General features: G+C 35.5%; 1 protein-coding gene across 1 annotated transcript; it reads left to right on the top strand.

The window, feature by feature from the left end:
• The first annotated feature begins 10,698 nt into the window (after positions 1-10,698).
• On the top strand, positions 10,699-13,484 carry LOC123549143 (E3 ubiquitin/ISG15 ligase TRIM25-like). Its single transcript, XM_045336987.2, has one exon. It carries the CDS (start codon positions 10,827-10,829, stop codon positions 12,891-12,893), a length of 2,067 nt encoding a protein of 688 aa, XP_045192922.2. The 5' UTR covers positions 10,699-10,826; the 3' UTR covers positions 12,894-13,484.
• Positions 13,485-21,795: the final 8,311 nt, after the last annotated feature.

Raw genomic sequence — 21,795 nt, 5'->3', positions numbered from 1 at the left:
GTCATTGATTAATACAAATATAATGCATTTGTATACCTTGAAATAACAGTTCACATTTTGCATTGACGTCAATAATTGACGTAAAATAGTTGGTAAGCTTACAGCAGGTACCAGTCTTGTGTTCATTTTATTGTTTGTAAGGCTATTGTATGGGAAAATTAGTGAAATGATAACTTTATTTTTTAGCGTAACTGTATGTTTGCAGCTTTTCCACAAGTGACAGACATCACTGCATAGAATAATCTTGTTTCGTGTGAATCTTTTTTACCCCCACGTTCTGTGTTGATGCTTAAAAATATTAGTTTTCTTTTTTAACTGTGTAACAAGACAAACAAGAAATACCTTTTAAAAAGACTTTCGGCGTTGGTGGGGAATTAATGCATTGAAAATGTTGGACAGAACAGTCTTCCCATAAGAAATGCATTATTTCTTGATAAATTACGACGCTTTACAAAAGAGGTCGAATAGTACTGTGTATTTTTAAATTAATACTGCATTTCTGATACTTCCCGGTATACATCGCATTTATGCTTCAAAGTCCTATCAAACACTTGCATTTATTACTATTAATTTAATCAAGCGATGGAAATCAATCGCCAAGTACATTAAAAACCGTCATCTGCACTACACAAATAATTGTACAAAATTGGAGTTCCAAGCCTTTTGTACTAAAAATCAATCATCATTCAGGTAAAAAACCAATATTTCGTGTGTTTAAATACCTCTTGTTTACAGTTCTGTTTTGTGCTTCTCCAATAAACGTCATCATTAAATGACAGTATCTACCATATCTATGTAATAGTCTGTTGAAATGTAACAAAACTTTTTGTGAAACAATATATTAATTTCAGGCATGTCAGTATCACACTGGCCATAGCTTTCGCAGAAACGGTGGTTCCTACGCCGCGGCGGTGGAGGATTCATTTCAGAAACGGTGGTTCCTACGCTCGCGGCGGCGTTGGGGGATTCATTGCAGAAACGGTGGATAAATATAGCTGGGTGAATGTATTTCCGCTGTTACCGGTAAGTTTCCTAATGAGTTCATCTTATTTCTTCAAATTTGGCCGGAAACAACAAGTGAGACAGGAGCCCATATATGTACTCTTTCAGCCACAAACACTTGTTCATAACAATTCTTTGCCATTAATGTAAACACTTCTGTACAGTTTGACTGGGACTGCTGATTTTTAGCTCATCTGATTTTTTGAAAAAAAAATGAGTTATTGTCATTTGATCGGCTGGCGTTGGCGTTGACGTTGCCTGGTTAAGTTTTATGTTTAGGTCAAATTTTCTCCAAAACTATCACAGGTATTGCTGTGAAACTTGAAACACTTGTTTACCATCAGTAGCTGACCCTGTACAACAAGAAACATAACTCCATCCTGCTTTTTGCAAGAATTATGGACCCTTTTGGACTTAGAAAATATCAGATTTCTTGGTTAAGTTTTATGTTTAGGTCAACTTTTCTCCTAAACTATCAAAGCTATTGCTTTGAAACTTGCAACACTTGTTCACCATCATAAGCTGACCCTGTACATGAAGAAACATAACTCCATCCTGCTTTTTGCAAGAATTATTGCCCCTTTTGGACTTAGAAAGTCCGATTTCTTGGTTAAGTTTTATGTTTAGGTCAGCTTTTCTCATAAATTATCAAAGCTATTGCTTTAAAACTTACAACACTTGTTCACCATCATAAGCTGACCCTGTACAGCAAGAAACATAACTCTGTCCTGCTTTTTGCAAGAATTATGGCCCCTTTTGGACTTAGAATATATCAGATTTCTTGGTTAAGTTTTATGTTTAGGTAAACTTTTCTCCTAAACTATTCAAGCTATTGCTTTGAAACTTGCAACAGTTGTTCACCATCATAAGATGACTCTGTACATCAAGAAACATAACTCCATCCTGCTTTTTGCAAGAATTATGGCCCTTTTTGGACTTAGAAAATCATGGGTAGAACAATATTTCTATTATACAAAAAAATCAGATGAGCGTCAGCACCCGCAAGGCGGTGCTTTTATGTAGAATTTCAATTAAAAAACAACCCCTGATTACTTTTGCATCTTAGCGTAAGTATGACACAATCAGACAACAACTATTTCCTCGTAATCGGCGATTTGTCAATGCAGGTACATAAAATAATGGACCAAAAATGATTCCAACGCACTGGGTGGTGGACACAATTGCGATGCATTACAGTGTGTCCAATTCCTTTAATGTCCGCTCCGTACTTTAAACTTAAACTGCACTTTTCCCGGGATTTGACTTTGTTATGAACATTACATCACCAGATAGCCATACTAACTCAACGTTTAGAAATAGTATATGTTATTAAATGACTACTTATAAAAAATTACCGATCTATAGTTTGTGCTGTATTTCAACACATGCTTACTAACAATTAAGTAACTCTACTGTGCAGAGTAACATATTATAAGTTTTCAGGGTGAGTTTGAATATTACCCCATCATTTTAGTTTGAATTGGGTATTGCCTAACTTGAACTGGGTATTCTAAAACACGTTACCCCGTGATTTTGCTTTAAATTTGTACCCATGCATTTTAGTGGGAGCTTATTAACTTTTTTTATGCCTTCATCCCGAATGAAAGTGTAGGACAAAAAGAAACATAATAAAGGACATTCGATCACTATGTTTATTCAGTTAAACTATTAACATCGATTTTACATAGTTGGATACTTGCTTTTCGTTTCGCTTAAAGTCCTTTTCTTACTAACACGATTGCTGGAATGCTTAAATTTCTTATCAACATTCTTATTTACTGCAAATAGGCCTAATACATCGAACAACTTTGTATTATATAATTGAAAATACTTTCGACAACCTGTTCCAAACCGAGGCCGAATTACTAATATGAAAATATTTAGTAATAACAGCTTTCTGTTTTAAATTTACGTGAAATTTCTTTCCGCAAAAGAGCATACAGAAGTTTATTTTTTTTTGGCATATTATTTATATTTGATGTATGCCAGACAGGATTCTCCCGTGTTTTACTGTTTCTGGAAAAGCTCATCTTACACCACATGACACACGTGCTGTGATTTATGTATTAATTAATGCTTAAATTCATACGCTACTATAAGAAATAGAATCTTTTGTTTGAAACCTTTTGAGAGGTGATTGAAGTTCTAGCCTTTTACTTGTCGTATCATGGTTTTCTGTATATTTTGTAAGACGTTGGTAATCTGTTTCTTCGTTTAGTTTTCAATACACAAACAAAAAATGTTGACTTTTTTCTTGTCAGTTTGAAATGCTGTGGTACAATTCAGAAAATAAAAGCATATTGTAGAAGTAAAGATAAGTCAGCCCAAATAAAACAAGAGCGCGCTCGTCTATTCTCAGTGCTTGATAGTATAATATAAGCTATGAGTAAAATTTTAACATTACAATAAGCATATTCTAAGTCGAAAAGGGGCTATAATTCAGTCCAAATGCTTGATAGAGTTGTCTGCTCCTGTTTACAGACTGGGGTCATGATGGTAAACAAGTATGCAAAATATGAAAAGCAATAACGCTAACGCTCACGCTAACGCCGACGCCGGGGTGAGTAGGATAGCTCCCCTATTCTTCGAATAGTCGAGCTAAAAATCACCTAAACTTATGTAACGCAGCAGCTCAATTCCACTTTCTTATTATGACATGCTATTATTATATATCTACTTATCATTCCTTTTATTGTACATTAGTCAATAGGTTAAGGTATATGATGTAAAAATCGAATAATTTAACATTCGATATAACCTATTGATATTTTGTTTATATTTTGGGGAAAATTGAATGTTTAAGTACTCTTTCATGTGTTCATATAAACAACCAATATGCAGCAACATTTTCAATGCAGTTATTACGATAAAAACATGGTGTATAGGTTACTTTTGGTATTATTCAACAGTAAGAAACGTAAGTGCAAATAAGTAGAACATTATCCAACTAAACATCGAGTTTTTTTTTTACTGCTGTCTTGTATCAAAGTGATGCAATGGTCAAAACTATGTCAAAATCCCGGGAAAAGTGTAGTTTAAGTAAATAAAAACCCCAAAACTAAGTCAAATCCCGGGAAAAGTGTAGTTTAAGTAAGTAAAAACCCCAAAACGGTCACTAACGGAATCAGACTCACCGTAATGCGTTGCAACTGTATCCACCGCCTCTGCGTTTGAATCATTTTTGGTTGATTTGTTCATATTCCTGCACTGACAATCATTCGGCGATTACGAGGAAATAGTTGTTGTTTGATAGTGTCATACTTAGCTAAAATGCAAACGTAATCAGGGGTAGTTCAGTAATCGAAATTCTACATAAAACGACAGTCCCTCATCAAACTGTATACAATATTGCGCTGAACAAGTGTTTGTGACTGGAAGAGTACATATGTGGGTTCCTGTCTCACTTGTTGTTTCCAGCTAAAGGTGAAAAAATAAACTTACCGATTACATTCACCCGGCCATATATATCTACCGTTTCTGCGGGGAATCCTCCACCACCTCGACGTTAGAACCACTGCATCTGCGAAAGCTGTGGCCAGTGTGATGTGTTCATTTATTTCCAGCCCCGCTGTTTTTATTGGTTGAAGAATTATTAATGTGCAACTTTTATTGGTTCTTTAGGTAGGTCAAAAGTTGGCCGAAAAAAAAACAACTATATCTTCAAAAGTCACATTTCAAGCTATAGAGAGAGTGTCGTAGGGTAAAATACTCAAATACTTACGAATGGTCCAAGGGAAATAAATCATGACCTCCTATATTTATCTTCCCAATATTTTGGCATGTGCCTTATTTTAACCAATCACGATCTGGTCACTTCAAAGGTCAATCTTTTGAAACATATATATTTTCATACTCTGCAAAATAAGTCACATGCCAAAATATTGGGAAGATTAATATAGGAGGTCATGATTTATTTCCCTTGGACCATTCATAAATATTGGGAGTATTTTACCCTACGACAAGAGCTATGGTATATTTTACGATATCAACAATCAACTTTCAAAACTAAAAAGGAAGATATCTAATCAATTAAATAATTCTCCCACCGTGTTAAACTTCAAAAAGATATTTTCCATGTCGACTCAAGCGCTATAAGGACATACTTTTTGGTTCATTTAAATAGAATAACAATACATGGAAAAATCTGAAAACCCCATAATTAACAAAACATGGTAATTGATTTGTTATAAACGAACATTATAAACGTACAACCACTGTTATCGGAATATAACATAACTGAATAAAATCAAATTACGTATGTACTGTGTTTTATCTATTATAGTTATGTTGACTGATAGTAACAATGGGCATGTTCTAATCTCTGGCCTGGCCTGGCCTGGCCTGGCCTGGCCCGATGAGCCCAATTTCCGACTGAGCCGGGCCAGGCCAGGCCAGGCCAGGCCATAGATTTCAATTTCGTGAAAGTGATTTCTATAGCAACTTTAAAATCTGACTTTTGGAATAAGTTTGGATATTTCAGACATTGTATAAATACATTTTGAACTCCCACTCTGTAAAATTATACACCTGGGAATAAGCCTGTAGCTAACAAAACTATTATGTCTAATCTAAAGGTGATGCCTGATTAATTGTTATGACTATTATCAGGGGATCTCCACCTCAATTGACCCTTGACTGGTGGTTTGGTTTTCCCCAAATTGAATAACCTAACTAATTTTATTATTTTGTCTATTGAGGATTATTTAGTACTGTCCGAAATTATTGAACTAGCACTCAAGAATATATTTTGTATACTTCTGTAAAAAAATTGTGCCCAAACATAAATAAAAATATAAATATTGAAAATCAAATAAAATATAAACATTTCTTTACTGCCAGGTCGTACATGCAGATAAAGTTGTGCTGATAAACGTTCAGCTACCAATCTCGGGACTGTAAGTTCGAAACACCTGTTTGATCATTTTCATTATCATTTTTTTTTTAATTTCCTCTGTAAACTTAGAATGCAGGAAAATTACCACTTATCGTGATTTATTGTTCATTTATTGAAAGAAATACACAAGTATTTGACATTATTCTACATACAAGTTATTACCATAAAATGTTGTAAGAATAAAACCAGTATCAATAAAATGACATTATATTGATTTAATGAAAACAATCTGAATTGAAATCGAACCCACGGTAACATGTGTGAAAGTCGGAGAACTTATCACTACGCCACTGTGCCATTGGTAAACTTTGCATGTTATTTGGTCAATTTCGGTTACAAAAATGATGTAAAATAAAGAGTGGCACCTGTCAATACTAACGGACAACAACTTTCAATTTCTAAAATAATGCTACCTCCGTTCTAGAACCTGGGATAGTATGGTGCGGGGAAGCGATATATAAATTTTGTAGTTTAGGTTATACACATACTGAATATTTTTGTAAGATTGTTTTTATATTGCTCTAAGTATGTGGAAAAAAATCATACAAAGTCTTGTGAAACAGGCTCAAGAGCATCTTTTAGCATGAAATATATCACTTAGAAATAACATAAACACAATGCACCATTATTTTTTTGTGCAAGAAAAATATCAATAATCTAAAATGCCACACCCTGACAATGAGTTAGAGGTCCCACAATTAATGAATATTATTTTCATTACTTTTCCGTAGATTGAACATCAGCTTAACTAAACCAAACACATTAAAAGTTCAACAGAACAGTTAAAAGGTCAGCTAAGGATAGTAGGGACACAACCTGTAATTACAATTCCCATAGAGATGTGTTCTCAGTACATGTAAATATTCAATTATATTGCAGCAGGTAAACTAATCAATGAAATTAGCCATTAGTTTTTAAAACCAAGTGTTAAAGTTGACTTTAAATAATTTAATTACAGAAAAAATGGGTAGTTATCATTTAGTTACACCATTTTCTTCAGTGCAAATCTGTATTTCAAATAAGATGAATGACGACTAATTAATGATTCTCCAGAGGACTGGTTGACATGCAGCAAGTAAACAATGCAGGTTAATACTGCCTGCTATTGTAATTGTATATTTAGATTTTATGCCATTCATTTGTCTATGTATAATAAAATCTGGCCTGGCCTGGCCTGGCCTGGCCCGGCCCAGTACAAAATAGAGCTCATCGGGCCAGGCCAGGCCAGGCCAGGCCGGGCCAGGCCAGGCCAGAGATTAGAACATGCCGTAACAATGTGTATTCTTTGACTGAACGGGCAGGTTGCCGGTGTAATGAAGTATTTCGACCCCCATAGAATAATGACCCCCCGGTCATTATTCTATAGAAAAAGTGACCCCCCGGTCATAGTATTATGACCTCCAGATCATAGTACTATGACTCCCCCACGTGAAGTAAACTGAACCTCACGAAGAATATTGACTCCCATAAAAAAACGACCCCCGGTCATTTGGTCAAATTTAGTGATAACTCATGTATCTAAGGCCTAATTGTTGCATTTTATGCCCCCACTCGGGGGAGGGTGGCATATAGATTTGCCCTGTCCGTCCGTCCGTCCGTCCGTTTGACCATTAGCCCCAGATACCATCACTTGACACAGAAATCAGAGCATTCCGCAACGGGAAAAGGGATTCTATTTCTAGACGCTGTATCTTGGTGTATACATTTTTTTCAGGAAAATAACAATTCACAATACGTTCACAAAACACACCATTATCAATAATCCCTGCAAACTTCGGTATGAAGTAATTCTTCAGAAGAAAACTGCACAAGAAACTGCTGGCAGGCATGTTCTATTCTCTGGCCTGGCCTGGCCTGGCCTGGCCCGATGAGCCCAATTTTCGACTGGGCCGGGCCAGGTCAGGCCAGGCCAGGCCAGGCCAGATTTTATTGTACATAGAGAAATGAATGCCATAAAATCTAAATATACAATTACAGTAGCAGGCAGTATTAACCTGTATTGTTTACTTGCTGCAGGTCAAACAAAATGAGAAACCAATCCTCAGGAGAATCATTAATTAGCCATCATTCATCTTATTTGAAATACAGATTTGCACTGAAGAAAATGGTGTAACTAAACGATAACTACCCATATTTTTGCTGTGATTAAATTATTTAAAGTCAACTTTAACACTTGGTTTTAAAACTAATGGCTAATTTCATTGATAAGTTTACCTGCTGCAATATAACTGAATATTTGCATGCAGTGAATGCATCTCTTTGGGAATTGTAATTACAGGTTGTGTCCCTACTATCCTTAGCTGACCTCTTAACTGTTCAGTTGAACTTTTAATGTGTGTTTGGTTTAATTAAGCTGATGTTCAATTTATGGAAGAGTAATGAAAATAATATTCATTGTGGGACCTCTAACTCATTGCCAGGGTGTTGGCATTTTAGATTGTTGATATTTTTCTTGCACAAAAAATAATGGTGCATTGTGTTTATGTTATTTCTAAGTGAAATATTTAACGCTAAAAGATGCTCTTGAGCCTGTTTCACAAAACTGTAGGATTTTTTCACATACTTAGACCAATATAAAAACAGTATTACAAAAATATTCAGTATTTGTATAACCTAAACTCCAAAATTTATTTATCGCTTCCCTGCATCACACTATCCCAGATCCTAGAACGGTGACAGCATTTTTTTATAAATTGAAAGTTGTTGTCTGTTAGTATTGACAGGTGCCACTCATTAATCTTCGCCAATATTTTCGGGCGTTTTCTTTATTTTACACCATATTTGTAACCTGAAAATATCTAAATTGACCAAAATAACATGCATAGTCTACTAATGGCACAGTGGCATAGTGATAAGTTCTCCGACTTTCACGCATGTTACCGTGGGTTCGATTTCAATTCAGATTGTTTTCATTAAATCAATATAATGTCATTTTATTGATACTGTTTTTATTCTTACAACATTTTATGGTAATAACTTGTATGTAGAAGAATGGCAAATACTTGTGTATTTCTTTCTATAGATGAACAATAAATCACGATAAGTGACAATTTTCCTGCATGCTAAGTTTACAGATGAAATTTAAAAAAAAAAGATAATGAAAATGGTCCAACAGGTGTCTCGAACTCGAGATTGGTAGCCGAACGTTTTGTCAGCACAACTATATCTGCATGTACGACCTGGCGGTAAAGAAATGTTTGTATTTTATTTGGTTTTCAATATTTGTATTTTTATTTATGTTTGGGCACCGAAAATTTATTTACGGACGCATACGGAATATTCTTCAGTGGTAGTTCAATAATTTCGGACAATACTAAATAATCCTCAATACTATTATAGACAAAATAATAATAATTAGTTAGGTTATTCAATTGGGGGAAAACCAAGCCGCCAGTCAAGAGTCCATTGAGGTGGAGATCCCCTGATAATAGTCATAACAATTAATAAGGCATCACCTTTAAATTAGACTTAATAGTTATGTTAGCTACAGGCTTATTCCCAGGTGTATAATTTTACAGAGTGGGAATTCAAAATGTATTTATATAATGTCTGAAATATCCAAACTTATTCCTCAATTAATAAGTTCCAAAAGTCAGATTTTAAAGATGTTATAGAAATCACTTTCACCTTTTACAAAATTGAAATCTATGGCCTGGCCCGGCCCAGTCGAAAAATGGGCTCATCGGGCCAGGCCAGGCCAGGCCAGGTCGGGCCAGGTCAGGCCAGAGATTAGAACATGCCCTGCTAGCATAGAACTTAGTATTAATAGAAGTTGCAATACTTAGCAGTGACAGTAAAGTACGGTAGCGGCAACAATAGAAAGTAGTAGTAGTAGTAGTAGTAGTAGTAGTAGTAGTGGCAGTTGCAGTAGCAGCAGCAGCAGCAGCAGAGGAATAAGTGACAGCAACAACAGCAGCAGGAGAAGAAGAGGTAGATGTACAAGACGTATTAGTGGAAGCAGGTATAGTAGTATCAGTAGTAGCAGTTGTAGTAGTAGTAGTAGTAGAAGTAGTAGTAGTAGTAGTAGTAGAAGAAGAAGAAGTACATGTAGTAATAGCAATAGAAGTAGCGGCGCCAGTAGTAGTAGTACAATCAAAATGTTAACTATTGGCAATGGAGGGTATTAGAGTTGTAGATCTGGTAAAATTGTCCGTTAGGTTTGGTGGGGATCACTTTTTAATAGACATTATCGTCGAGTCTTTTTAGGAGCCGGTGTTTTACACGGAAAGAGTACGTAACTTTTTTAGATAGAATAATGTCCGGGAATCGATATTGTATGAGAGTTCGAATGTAGTAATTTCGGCAGTGAGTATTTTACATGGAAGGAGCCACTTTTTCTATAGAATAATAACCGGGGTCGTTATTCTATGAGATTCGAAGGGAGTCATCTTTAGGGAGTCAGTATTTTACTTGGAGGGGTCAGTTTTTCTATAGAATAATGACCGGGGGGTCGTTATTCTATAGAGTTTTCAAAGGGAGTCAGTTTTTTATAAGGGGAGTCAATATTTTACAGGAAAGGAGTCACATTTTCTATAGAATAATGACCGGGGGGTCGTTATTCTATGGGGGTCGAAATACTTCATTACACCGGCACTATTCTCATTATTTTCCACAGCTTTTATTGTCGCCATATTCACTTGTCTTAAGTCAATAGATACACTGCATATACAAAAAGCTATACAACAAAAGAACAATACATACAAATAACTCCTATATTTTGTCTTAACGACCTGATTACGCCTTTTGGTGTTTAACTGATCGAGTCATTGATTTCATTGTCAAACACTTCGAAACCGCTTTGGTTTCGTTCATTTAAACTCTCATTTATGCAACGAAATCACTTTCTTTACAAAATCACCAATTAAATGGAATAATGAAAAACATTATGACATGACTTTGCGAAGAAGTTTTGGATTTTTAACTCTTCATAATGCTCTCTCGTCTTTCCCAGATGGAGACCGACTCGGAAATTGGCGAAACCTTTAAGCTTACACAGTCTCGCGTATCGCCGAGAAAATCTATCAACGCATTTTCGGACGAACTTCTAAACTGTCAGTTGTGCCACAGTCGGTTCAAGAACCCCAAGAGCTTGACGTGCCTACATTCGTTTTGCGAGACTTGCTTGGATATTTACATAGCTAAACTTCCGGGAGGGAAAAATCGTTTTTTTCCGTGCCCAGTTTGCCGTGAGCTGAATCCGGTTCCTAAACCTGACCAGGCGGAAAACGTGCCAGAATCTGAAAAGTGGGCTCCCGAATTGCCGGGGGAATCATTTACGATGACGTCTCGATCAAGAAGATCTTCAGTCGATGAGTTTACGGAGCGTTCGGAGCGCACGGAACGATCAATGGCCTTGACGCTTCGTAATGACAGGAAGTGTAGCCCATGTGCGGAAAATGACGAGATTGTACAAGCTTTATACTGGTGTCCCACGTGCAGAGAAGCCCTGTGTGATATGTGTACGAAAAGTCATCGAGGAATGAAAATAACCAAAAGCCACGCATTGATGGATATTGACGACCTTAAGGAAAGGCCTGTACACATGATCCGGTCACGTGAAATATGTCCCGAACATAGAGGCAAACTGCTAGACTTGTACTGCCAAGACCACCAGTGCATGGTGTGTAACACGTGCGTGGCAATCCACCACCGACGTTGTGACACCATATTAGCTATTGATAGAGTTGCTCGGACGAATCGATCTCAGAAAACGAATAAATCTCTTCAGCAAAGACTGAGGCATTGTATTAATGTTGTAGATCATGTCTTATCCATCAAAGAGCAGTCAAAGGCCAGGCTTATCACTAGGAAAGAGGGGATTCTTGACGAAGTTGCTAAACTAAAAATGTCAATAATACAACTTCTTGATGAGCTGGAAGAAAAAATGAAGGATGAAATTGACGCTGTCTGTCGTGATTATGAGGACATTCTGCAAGGAAAGATTGACCGCAGCAAGGGACTCCGAGATTCTATCCAGAGTGCTCTTTCAACAATACAGAGCACATTAGATGCCGGGACAGATTACCAGCAAGTTCTAGCAACTCAGACATTAAAAGAGGAAGTCGAAAAGTACGAACATATGGCCGATAACGAGAGAATCGACTACAAGGATGTTGATTTGATGTTCACAGCTGACGAGAATCTAGTGAGAATGGCGAAAATGGTGGATCGGATGGGATATGTAGAAATCTCCGAGAAACGGGAAATGTCAAAACCATTCAGACACTGTTCTGCGCAGAAAAATGGAATCATCAATGGCAAAGTCAAAGGAGACAGGAATGGCTGCATCTTTAATTCGGTTGATATTTCTGATACAGGCGAAATTATCCTGTCTGATTTCAACAACTGTTGCGTGAAGCTGTTTGACGCATTCGGAATGTTTCGGTCGTCGTCGAAACTAAATTCACCTCCACGTGGAGTCAGCATGCTGCCAGACAGAATGGCTGCCGTAGCCCTTCCGGAAGAATGCGTGATAAAGCTCATGTCAGTAGAGGGAAAGTTTTTGTCAAATGTTCGCGAATTGCACACCTCTTTCAAGGCTTATAGAATAAGTAATTATCGTGGGAAATTAGTCGGTATACTATACTCGAAGGCCTGCAGAAGTTTATCTATAATAGAAAGGAATGGTCGCGTAGAAAAGACCATGACGCGCAAACGCGACTACAAGGGACTAGGAGGCGTAGCTTACGATCCTGTGAAAAATTACATTTACATGTCAGATCGTGATGCAATTTCTTGCTATAATGGAGCTGGAAAGCAGGTTTTTCGAAATACATACAGAAGGACGGATCTCCGTGGAATGGCGCTTGACTGCCAAGGAAATATATACGTCTGTTCACACGACTCGGGGCAAGTACTCCAAATATCTCCTGATGGAACGTTGATAAAGTCGATTTTGGTTCCCATATCACCGCAAGATGTCGCAATAGAACCAATGGGGAACAAAATGGTGGTCGTCGGTCTTGGAGAAGTAGTGCACGTGTACAATCTCGTCTGAATTTGCTTACTAGCAAATCGTTGCAGACATTTTTTCATTTTTATATATAAGAAACTGCATTATATCATGAAATGATGAACAGTCAAAAAGAGAAATAAGGAGTAAATGCCTGTATTACATAATTTGTAAATCCATGCAGCGTTAAAGGTTAGATCATTAATCATGTAAAGTATGTTGCTTGCAGTGAACGTAGCGCCCTCAGTTATTAAATTTGCAAATTAATGCACCGCATGCATGCGGAAGAGTTGAAACTTTGTCATATTTGAGAACAGCGTACCAGCATGATAAGACAGTATGATACGATTTCATGTGATTATAGTATGGTAATCAAAATTTAGAAGTATATCATCTACTTGATATGACTTTATTTCCGTTTTCATTTATTTTCATTTAAATATACCTACAAACATGTATTATCTGTATATCATGTTCAGTGCATTATTTGACGTATTCATTTACCATCAAGTTATGGCGGACCTGTTTGCTGTTTGGATAGTGTGCTCCCCACATACATGTATGTACATTGTTATAGTCTATCTTAGTTGAAACAGTCAGTTCAGGAGTTCTACTTCATCAACGTTTTAAGTACCATAGTTCATACTGCATGCCATAATTTCTTTTTTGATCAATGTTATATTGTTGAAAATGTACAGACGTTTATGCAGCTGTAAGGATTATCTTTATGCAAAATTTTGTGAAAAACTCTTCTCCTGTGAATTGGCTCCAATGTTACTCAACTGAATTTTGAGATCTGTCTCAGAAAGAAATCGTGTCATTGGTCAATTTCTAATTTGAGCAACAGCCAATCTGCTGTTTTGGATTTCTGCACCCTGGGCCCTTGTAGATATTCCTCATAAATATCACTTAGCAAACATATTCGTCATTGCCGACGTTTGCACATATGTTCCCTATGTATGTCTGAAATATGAAGTTTGACATTTGTTAATTCGTCCGCAACAGATTTTTTGTTACGTAAATACATGTTTTACAGTGCATCTTTCAGCGTTTTGATACCAGTTTAGATGTTATAACGCTACACACATTGTTGTTGAATAATGTAATATTTCAACGCCGCTTCTGTTTAGATTGTTCAAATTGTTCTCATACAAATATTTACGCTGGATATAGACACCTGTTTGCAAACGTTGACTCCACAAGCTGGCACCAAATAGCTATCATACCAAAAGTTTGTTCATATACAACTGACTTTGTATTTGTTTTTGTATATTGTTTATAAATCATTATAAGAATATATGTGTTTGTTTATTACCTAAATTTTGTGACGCTTAACCTGTCATTTGCTATATTTGCTATAGTATCTTAAAATAACTTGAAATTAACCCACCTTTAGAACAAAGTGTTGTTAATATCATAATGTCAATAGTGTAGATATAACTTTATTCATATTACTACCCCAAGCCACGAAATACATATACAAGTTGTTAGAAAACTAGTAAGAAAACAGACTGAGGTGTTCATATTGTTTTTGTTTTTATTTTTTACTGGAAGTGGTTAAATATCAAACAAATATCAAATTTTGTTTTGAGACAGGGCACAACATTTTCGTTTTACACTAGTTTGTAAATTGTAGACATTTTAGCTTTATTTTTGTGACTTTTCAAAATGGGATTAATTAATTTACCCGACGGCATGGTTTGATTTTGTTGAAAGCTTGACATTTCATAAACACCATATTGTTCTGATTGTACACTCAACTTCAAAGAAGTATTTAAGATATTGACAAAATAACATAATCACGGGTTAGCTGTTTTGTTTAGTATATTTTCTTTCCGCGAAACATCTATGAAATTGTTCACATATATGAACGTTCAAGATGCTTTAAAGGACAAGGAAAGCCTGACAATAAGTTAATTTCATATGAAAGCCATCGTCAAGCCTTTCATAACGCTGCAAGAATTTTCAAATTCGGACCACTATTGAAAATGATATGGCAGTTTGAAATTTAAGAACATTTCTTTCATTATATCTGGAAAAAATAGAGAAATTATTTTACAGAAATAAGTCAATACATGTTTTAAAAATATGTGTCTAAAAATTTAATAAATCCGCCATTTTGTTTTTTGTTGCTATGGAAACAAAATGGCCGCCATTTATAATCAAATATTTAAATGCTCATAACTTTCTTATTTTTAAGTTTATTTTGAAAATGCTTTCACTTCTTTAAATGATTGAAAAAATCCCAGTTAAATGGATTAACATCAAAACTCAATTCCTTTCCCTTTAATTAAGGTCAGTGTAAAAATGAAATATGGAAAAAAATCAACAATATTTGTGGGACAATGTAGTTTTCCTATAAAAAAGATCCCTTTTGTGTCTTTATGGTAATGATTCGAGACCTCGTCAAAACTAAAAACGTTCCTCCACTTTGATTGCTTAGTCAGTCCGCTTTTGATAAAAATGATGTATATAATTCTATGCTTCATTAAGACAAAGCATTATTTAATACGTACATAATGAAAGAAAACTCTTAATCGATACAATCTTCAAATAAGTATAACTGTGCCAAATTCGACGCGGATTCTTTTTAGCTTACCTGTCACGTAGTGACAAGGTGAGCTTTTGTGATCGCCCTTCGTCCGTCCGTCCGTCCACAATATCTTGTGAACACGATAGAGACCATATCTTGCAAGCAATTTTGATCAAACTTGTACAAAACTTGTATTGGCACGATATCTCGGTTCCTTTCGAAAACTGGCCAGATCTCATCATGGGTTCTAGAGTTATTGCCCCTTAAAGGGCCAGAATTTGCTATTTTGTGTGTCAACAATTTCTTGTCTGCACGATAGTGGTTTCATTTATGATTTTATTTTAACCAAACTTGCACACAACTTGTATCACCATGAGATCTTGGTTCCTTTCTTGCACTGGTCAGATCCCGTTATGAGTTCCAGAGTTATGGCCCCTGGAAGGGCCAAAATTAGCTATTTTGACCTTGTCTGCACAATAGCAGCTTCATTTATGATTTGAATTTAATCAAACTTGCACAAAACTTGTGTCACCATAAGACCTCGGTTCTTTTTTTGAACCAGCCAGATCCCATTATGGGTTCTAGAGTTATGGCCCCTGAAAGGGCCAAAATCAGCTATTTTGACCTTGTCTGCACAATAGCAGCTTCATTTATGATTTGATTTTAACCAAACTTGCACACAACTTGTATCACCATAAGATCTCGATTCCTTTTTATACGCTCGAAGGGACGTATTATGTTATCGCCTCGGCGTCCGTCTGTCTGTCTGTCTGTTGGTTAGCAATTTCCCTTCCGCTCTGTAACTCTTGAACCCCTTGAAGGATTTCAAAGAAACTTGACACAAATGTTCACCCTATCGAAACGACGTGTAGAGCGCATGTTTCGGATGGCTCACTTCAAGGTCAAGGTCACACTTAGGGGTCAAAGGTCATATGACATTGTTTTGTGTGTATATTGCTCTGCATTTGCGTTACATTGCAGTGCTTTTATTTTTATTTGGCAGATCCTTCATTTGTTCACTTACAATATTTTTTGTTTAATTACTTCCCTTTTATGTTACTATAAATAGCTTATTTAGTAACTTTTTTTATTATTGGCCGTAGGGAAAAACCGAGACCACTTTTCTGTGGTACAACATGGATGGTACCTCCAAGTCTTAGGTATATTTTGACATATCTGTACCTTGTTCTTTTTGGTTAATTTCTTCCCTTTGTTGTTCCTGTCCTTTGGATTTAGATATTTTTTCTGAGTACTTAGATTAATTTTTAATTTCTTCCTTCTGTTGTTCCTGTCCTTTGGGCTTAATCAGTCAAAATTTTGCTCCTGTCCTCTGATATAATCCTTCGGGCATGAAACTACTGGCCTGATTTGAAAATAATTTTATTTGAAGTAACTTTAAGAAAATTTCAACTATATTTTCTCATAATTCTTTTGATTGATCTTGAGTATGATTTTTTTTACCTTCTTGTCCTTAAGTGTAATGATAACAGGTGAGCGATATAGGGCCATTATGGCCCTCTTGTTAAAACATACATAGATAGATTGTAAATTGCATAGTACAAACAGACTTGGTTTGTCTCACAATTATGGTGTTCAGAGATTGTGATGGTGAAGCGTGCAGTTATTTCGCAGTTACGCCATCGTGATCTTACGCTTCGCTGTCGTGGTCTCGCGCTTCGCGTTTCATAAACATATTTCGCAATTTTTGCGCTCTCGCGCTTCGCGTATCGCCCTCGAATGATTGCTATTGCGTAATCATGATAGTGGCATCGTGTAATCTTGGTAAATTACCGCTTTAAAGCTGGTCCTGGTCTTGGTGTCATCTAGCTGATAGTGAAATCTTGATATGAACTGTTTCGCGATAAAACTCAATACAGTGCGCATCAAAATGATAATAACAACAAAGAACCGATCACAGGCATGAAAAAAATAACAACAACAAGCAACTACAAACATTAAAATTTCCTGCCGTTGTGAAAAAAAAATGTAATATGTTATCCTGAGTAATTCTATTTTTGTGCAAAATGCGTAAGGGCACTGTTACCTTGCTTAATTAAATGTTACGTTAATGTAAGGCGTGGCTGAGCTTTAGCATCTTGTCTACTTCCAGCATGTCATTTACTGTCGCTTTATAGTCAATATTTTTTTTTATTATTTTCCATTTAAATTTTACTTTATCCAATGTAATCTACGCGAAGGATCCAACAACGCAGATTTAATATGGGATCATTTTTTTTGCTGAATACAGCAATTAAACTTTATAGCTATTGTCGTTTAGGAAATTGCAATTAAACTTAGATTGCATCTTTACAATCAAACGAAATAAGCTGTAACTATGTTACAATTTGACATTTTAGAGGATGATATTTCGCATTTAGCTATATTGTAGACAGGTGACTCACCATGCTGTTCAAGGTTTTGTTACAATTTATAATAAAATAGCCGCTACAGATATGCGTAATTTCTACGCTGCAACCAGTATGTTTCCATACGTTTATTTCTATACTAATCTTTATACAAAGGATAAATGCTGTTAGCTTTGACGAACTTATCATCAATGGTTTCAAAACCTTATTACATCCGCAAAACGAAATCAGAATCACTAGAAGTGACGAACAGTGATCTCGGATCACAAAGATAGGATGACTGTGTAAGGTTTCCCTTAAGTAAAATCAGCTTTGAAAGAATCGCAATATCAGACATGTTTGTTTCGTGCTATTTTATCATGTAAATTAACAGTCATGCCGAATCTCTATATAAAAGATATTACATATATCATAAGTTTCTTGTTTTGTTGCCAGGTTTATCCTTACACCAGGACACGAGTCATTCAGATTTTCATATCCCCCCACCCACATACATACATTGTATCTATTTTAGGGAGCTTATCCTTGTTAACGTCCTCCCATGTTTCTTCTCATAGTTACAGTATAAAATGAATTAATGTTTGTTTTAGAGTGACAGGAGTATGTTGATCCTAATTCTAATACTATTAGATATTCACGTGCTTTTACTGCACGAGCTTACTACGCTGCACGTTTTATTGCACATTTTATTGCATTTGACCGTGTGTTTGTGCATTTTGTCACAAAGCAGCAGTCACCAAGACGAAAACGGCAGCAGTATTTTGGATTGTTGGTTCAGTGTCATATGAAAGGTGAGTCATTGATGGCGCCGAGCACAATTTTGCGCATGTTCATGCTGCTGAAATTGAACTATTTATATCCTTTTATGTAAGAGATCTCAGTAAATACTCAAATGATAACTATGTCTCAAGTCATTTACATGTATCTGTAAGGAAATGTTAAAGAAAATGTCACATTAACTTAGTTACATACTTCATTGCATTTTCGTACATTATAATCAAATTCCCTCTCCGCTGTATGTGTTAGAAATTACTTTTTTTTTATTTTAGAGTGAGCACGGTTTTAAACAAGTGATCAGCAAAAGTTTTGTCATAAAACATTCATGAACGGTATACATGTATGTGGCATGTTAGCGTAAACTGTGTTTTCAACAACATTAGTTTAACCACTTTGTGTTACATGGCTTTTTCAACGTTACATTCGGCATATCACTTTATCATTCAATTATTGAAATAATTGTCTCATGTACATGCTTAACTTCTGTTTGTTCCAAATCGCAGTTACATGTACACAATGCTAAAGGTTTCCAGGGTTGGTAGTATGTGGTCTTCTCGTTTTAAGAAGTCTATAATAGTGTGGATGTGTATTCCCTGTGAAAAAATCTGACCTATGAAATTGTTTGAAGACTCATTTTGTGGAAAAGTATATCATTTTGAATGACAAATTCAAAGTATTAATGATATTCTGAAAATTTAAAACGTTTCTTTTACCACTCTGCAGATCTTTAGATTTTTGTATAATATAAATGGTACTGTAAATGTCATATAATTAAAGAGTAATTATGGAAAAGGTGGATCCAACAGTAATGCCTAATTGTAGGCTACGGCCAGAATAGACCCGTTATATTACTAGAAATAATTTCAGAACCCTAAACTAATTCCAACATAAAGTTTTCTTGATGATTTACAGTTTTTAGTTACTTATGCATTCCAGGAAAAAGTTCTCAAAAGAAAATCCTAACCAAAGTCTGAAAATTTGGTGATATCTAAGGCCAGCTTACTTTAGATTTTAACTAAAGTACTGCAAATTTATCAAAAATAAAATTAAACGAAAATGCAATGAAAAATGCAGCAGCTCAAGAAGCACTTTATAAGTAATTGCTGTAGCTGTTTATGAATTTCGAGTAATACTGGTGTTATCAAGTACTCCACATATCTGCAGTAATATTGTCAATACATCTTTATTTTACAAATCCGCTTTGAGATACACATGTTTGGTGACCAACCATTTTAACTTTAATGTCGACGAGTTTGTTTTAGGAATATGTACATGTATGTATAAATCTGGTTAGAAATTCTATGTTCTGAATTTTGACGGCCCGGCGCTTTTTGACAAAGATGGTAAAATACAATATCTTTTTTTCTGATACGAAAAGCAAACATTTATGCTATGAATATACCAGAAATACAACAATACAGCATATGGTACACGTTAACGGCCACAATACGTATTAGACGTTACTTCAGAATTCCAGATGCAATATCTCAAAAATGTGACATTATATTTTAAGCGCTTTTTTCTCTGTTTCATTTCCTTACATACTATTTATTCCACAGCAAAAAAATATCCTGAAATTAGTTCAACCAAAGCCTATAACTAGCCTCCATGTTGAAACTAATGTACTGTTTTCGAAATCATCAAGAGTTCCGCATATTTTCTTCGTATGTCACGTTCGCAGGTTCTTGTAAGTCAAAATTAGTGAACTTTTCGTTTCCTCGTAGTAAAAAGACCGCATGCCTAAAGCTGTCAGCACAAACAGGAAACAATATTTTCTATTTATTTGTAAGGCACGTTCACGATACAATTCCAATTAGTATTGTTCAAGCCCATATTTTACCACTTACTAACGGAACTCACTCTTCATATATACTCAAGGAATCATTGAAAACATCCGGACACAGCGAAGGATTGTTACCAATATTCCACTATCCTTTCTTCCCACACAGAATATTAAGCATTAAAGTTCATTCATAAATTCTGACAAACAATAAAACAGTAGTAAACATTTCAGCACTGACACTTCCTTTCTTAAAGTAGTATATTGTTATAAAAGAAAATGCACACTTAAATGCGCGTTTAAATTAATGGTGTCTCATACGTAAAGCTCCTGCAAACATAATTTTGTGAATTGTCTCGTCTAAAGGATCAGTCTTGCATTTACAAATGCATTTACAAATGCTGAAGGCTTACAGACTGCATTTTAAATGAAACAAACAATAAATGTACCCGGCGGTATATGTTTTCTTATACCGAATCTGATTACAGTTTACTTGCAAGTGTTCGAAGAAGCAAAGTAAATGGCATATTTTAACTCGACCAAACACATTTGTACCGCACTGAAGTCCAGAAACTTGACTTGGTTGCTGTGGTAACAGCTTTGACAATACTTAATTTCCGGTTGTTTCTATCTATTATGCCAGAGGACAATCGTGTTGCTTTCTGTCTTTAATAATTATCTGAAGTTGAAACATTCAATTACTCTCAATATAACCCCAAGCATTTAGGTTGAACAGACAAATCGGACTAGTCTTTGACACATTGCCTGCAGCTGTACTAGCTTATAGAATCAATTTAACGCCCTCTCTACAACACGAAGACGAAATGAAATAAACACTAGTTGCAAATTAGACCCGAAATTGATTAAGAACTTAATGAAGCTCGGATCCTATTACAGTACTTCGCACATACTTGTGGTATTCACAACGGAAACCAGCACTTTTTTCAGGCTGTGGCTTTTATAGACGTACGTAGTGGATATGTTGATAAACAGTTACTGAAATATCGAGTTTAACTTCGATGTTTTCATTTTGGTTTAGATCTACTTTAAAGAAGAAACTATTACACTTTTGCCCCGTCATTGAAATTGGTTTGACTGAGTATGTCACATAACCAGTTTTAGAAGGAGTTTTGTTTTTGTTGAGTTTTAACTTTTAAGAGGGGCCAATGACAAAGCTTTTCGAGTTAGAGGGTAAACAATGTTACCATCTTAGCAACGTTTACTTTTGAAATACATAGTAAATTCAGGGACTGTTTACTTATTAACCTGTTTTATGCTATCAAAATGATTATTAGTGTTGCATACATTTATATTAAGGATAAATAGATTATTCTTTTAGAAAAGAAAAATTTACAAGTCGTTAAATTTTGATGATTGAAACACCTTTATTGAAACAGTATAACAAAGCATCGACTATTTTTTTAACAGTCATACCCTAAGTAGCTATTTATTTATTAGGTGCGTTAAACTTTATCATACTTTAAGAAAAAA

This window comes from Mercenaria mercenaria, chromosome 6, assembly GCF_021730395.1.
Source record: "Mercenaria mercenaria strain notata chromosome 6, MADL_Memer_1, whole genome shotgun sequence".
In the NCBI taxonomy this organism is placed as follows: Eukaryota; Metazoa; Mollusca; class Bivalvia; order Venerida; family Veneridae; genus Mercenaria; species Mercenaria mercenaria.
This window is presented reverse-complemented; position numbering and strand designations above follow the sequence as displayed.

Bases quoted from the DNA above. Each gene is read 5' to 3' on its own strand.
- LOC123549143 (XM_045336987.2), top strand. From the start codon at position 10,827: ATGCTCTCTCGTCTTTCCCAGATGGAGACCGACTCGGAAATTGGCGAA.